Here is a 2,534-nt window from a genome sequence, read left to right as displayed (position 1 = left end):
GGTGTAAGGCTTTTCTCCAGTGTGGATCCGCTGATGGCGTTTCAGATTTCCTGAGAAGTTGAATCTCTTGCCACACTGGTCACAGGTGTAAAGCTTTTCTTCAGTGTGGATCTGCTGATGGCATTTCAGATGTCCTGAGGTGTTGAATCTCTTGCCACACTGGTCACAGTTGTAAGGCTTTTCTCCAGTGTGGATCCGTTCGTGAACTTTCAGATCTCCTGAGGTGTTGAATCTCTTGCCACACTGGTCACAGGTGTAAGGCTTTTCTCCAGTGTGGATCTGCTTATGGCGTTTCAGATATCCTGAGGTGTTGAATCTCTTGCCACACTGGTCACAGGTGTAAGGCTTTTCTCCAGTGTGGATCCGCTGATGGTGTTTCAGATTTCCTGAGAAGTTGAATCTCTTGCCACACTGGTCACAGATAAACTTTTTTTTGCCAGTGTGTTTGGGTTCATGTTGTTTTAAATCCCTAAGGTCCTCAAGCTTCTCTTCACTCTGGTCCATGCATGGTGGTTTATCTGTAGTTTTCATCGACTTGATCAGCTGCTCCTCACCATCTCCATCCTTGTCTTCAGTTTCTTCTGGGACTGTGCAGATCTTTTTCAGTGACACACAAACAAAACAAACAAACAAAAAAGAAAATTAATAAATGAATAAATAAAAAGAGAGAGATGAAGGTGACAGTCAATACCAGTTCCAGAAAACCTGATATGCCATTTGCTTGGGACTGGCATAAGAAATACACGGGCTCGTGCTCCCTAGTGGCTGGTTTATCATTTTAAGCAAATGATGAGAAAAAAATACGAAAGAAACTAGGGTATTTTTAGTTTTACAAAGTTCCTACAATAGCATTAATCCCGATATGTGCTTTCAATCATGACACACTTTTGTAACGTGTGTAACTATCTCCTTCATCATTTTGATATGCCTGGATTTCACCATGCTCAGCAGATGACTGGGAATTGAGGGATATAATTGCACATTATTAATTTGCAGACATGAAACCCTTTTCCCGTAAGTGAGCAGAGCAACTACTGTATCAGCTTCATAAACACCAGTACATTAGTAGTGAAGCCTGCCACAAACAGGAAATACAATATTCCTAATAATTAGTACAGATTGAACAAATTAACATTTAGAATGTAGTTCAATTGTAATAATAATAATAGTAGTAATTGAAGCAGTAGAATTTATGATGTAAAAAGTCTTAATTATGTGTTTTGAATGCTTTTTCTGTTACCTAGCAACCAGTTTAAACTTTCTTCAGGGTGGCTAAACCTTATGGTGGCTTACCGTTGATAACGACATGATGCTGGTGTTGCTCGGGTCCATGAGCAGAGTCGCCTTCAGCTTTGAAATCAGCTCTGAAAAATAAAAACAGTGTGAAGAATCACACAAACAATAAGATTTAACATCCAAGTACGTACTTTCTAAGGTAGAAAATGTTAAATTTTATTTAAAGTTGAACGAACTCGCATGCTTGACAAGTAGACAGTGGAGTGGTAGAAAATATACAAACACGATAGTCTTTCCTCTGTATTTAAATAACTAGCTTACTTTGAAGAATTCAACAAATAGTTTATAAATTATGATAATGTTACATAATATGTTATTCAACCTATTATTGGTCAGTAAATTGACCTGGTGGTCCTATTTTTACAACAGCAACAATGTAATTAAGTGGGGAAAAAGTGTCACCCTTCTTGACCCACTCACTACCACATACATCAGACTATTAAAAATCATTTTCTCTTGAACTAAAACCTTTCTGTGGTTTAAATTGTGTGAAATAAATAAAATATGAATAGTTAAAGAAATGTAATAGAACGATTGCTTTACTTACTGCGTAGGGTATACTCCTTGTGCAGGTTCAGAGGTGTTTTGAAATGAATCAGTCACTGAAATTTGACTCATGCACTTGTGACTTCCATGGTAACCAAATTCCAGTTCAACAGGGTCTGATTTCAAGAGGTTTAAATAAAAACACTTACGCCTACAACTAAACCACAAAATAGTTTTATGACACTAATATTAATGTGAACACTGACAAAAGTGCTCATTGACTCAGCTTGTGAATAATGAAGCGCTTTGGATTCAAGAATAACAACAAAATGCTGTGGATTTGCCAAATATCACAGAAACATTTAGACGCACTGTGAATCGTTTGTTATACAGCTGCATGCAGAGGTTTGCAGACACTCATCATAGGTATCAATGCCATTGCAATTTTGTGGTCAAATAGGGCCAACATTATACAAATGGGAGTAAATGTATACATACATTCACCTAAATATTTTGATAAGTGGTGGTGAAGGTTAAAGATTTTCATTTTTATTTATTTTTACAAGGTCAGGGCTGGCACTGTAAACACATGGGTCTTATCTCTTTGACTTCCAGGGAAGAAAGGTCTCCAAAACGCCAAATAACCTACATCTGTGAGATAATTCAATTCAATTCAAAAACTATTAATCCCAAGAGGAAATTAAATGTTGTTGTAACTCATCATCCTGGTTTCATTAAAGAGTTGTTATAGA

At 37.0% G+C, this 2,534-nt stretch overlaps 1 protein-coding gene and 1 long non-coding RNA gene across 2 annotated transcripts; both read right to left on the bottom strand.

The window, feature by feature from the left end:
- On the bottom strand, positions 1-504 carry LOC119429649 (zinc finger protein 679-like; the record flags this gene model as incomplete). Its single annotated transcript, XM_037697237.1, has 1 exon — positions 1-504. A coding segment is annotated over exon 1 (504 nt), but the record flags the coding sequence as incomplete, so codon positions are not given.
- Positions 505-533: 29 nt separating this feature from the next.
- Positions 534-1,872, bottom strand: LOC119429650. The gene is made up of 3 exons (XR_005187816.1): positions 1,844-1,872; positions 1,294-1,364; positions 534-597 (listed from the first exon to the last, which is right to left on the bottom strand). It is a non-coding gene; the product is annotated as an uncharacterized LOC119429650 (long non-coding RNA).
- Between the last annotated feature and the right edge of the window lie 662 nt (positions 1,873-2,534).

This window comes from Nematolebias whitei, unplaced genomic scaffold, assembly GCF_014905685.2.
Source record: "Nematolebias whitei isolate Nwh7 unplaced genomic scaffold, NemWhi1 Nwh_scaf_4677, whole genome shotgun sequence".
NCBI lineage: Eukaryota > Metazoa > Chordata > Actinopteri > Cyprinodontiformes > Rivulidae > Nematolebias > Nematolebias whitei.
This window is presented reverse-complemented; position numbering and strand designations above follow the sequence as displayed.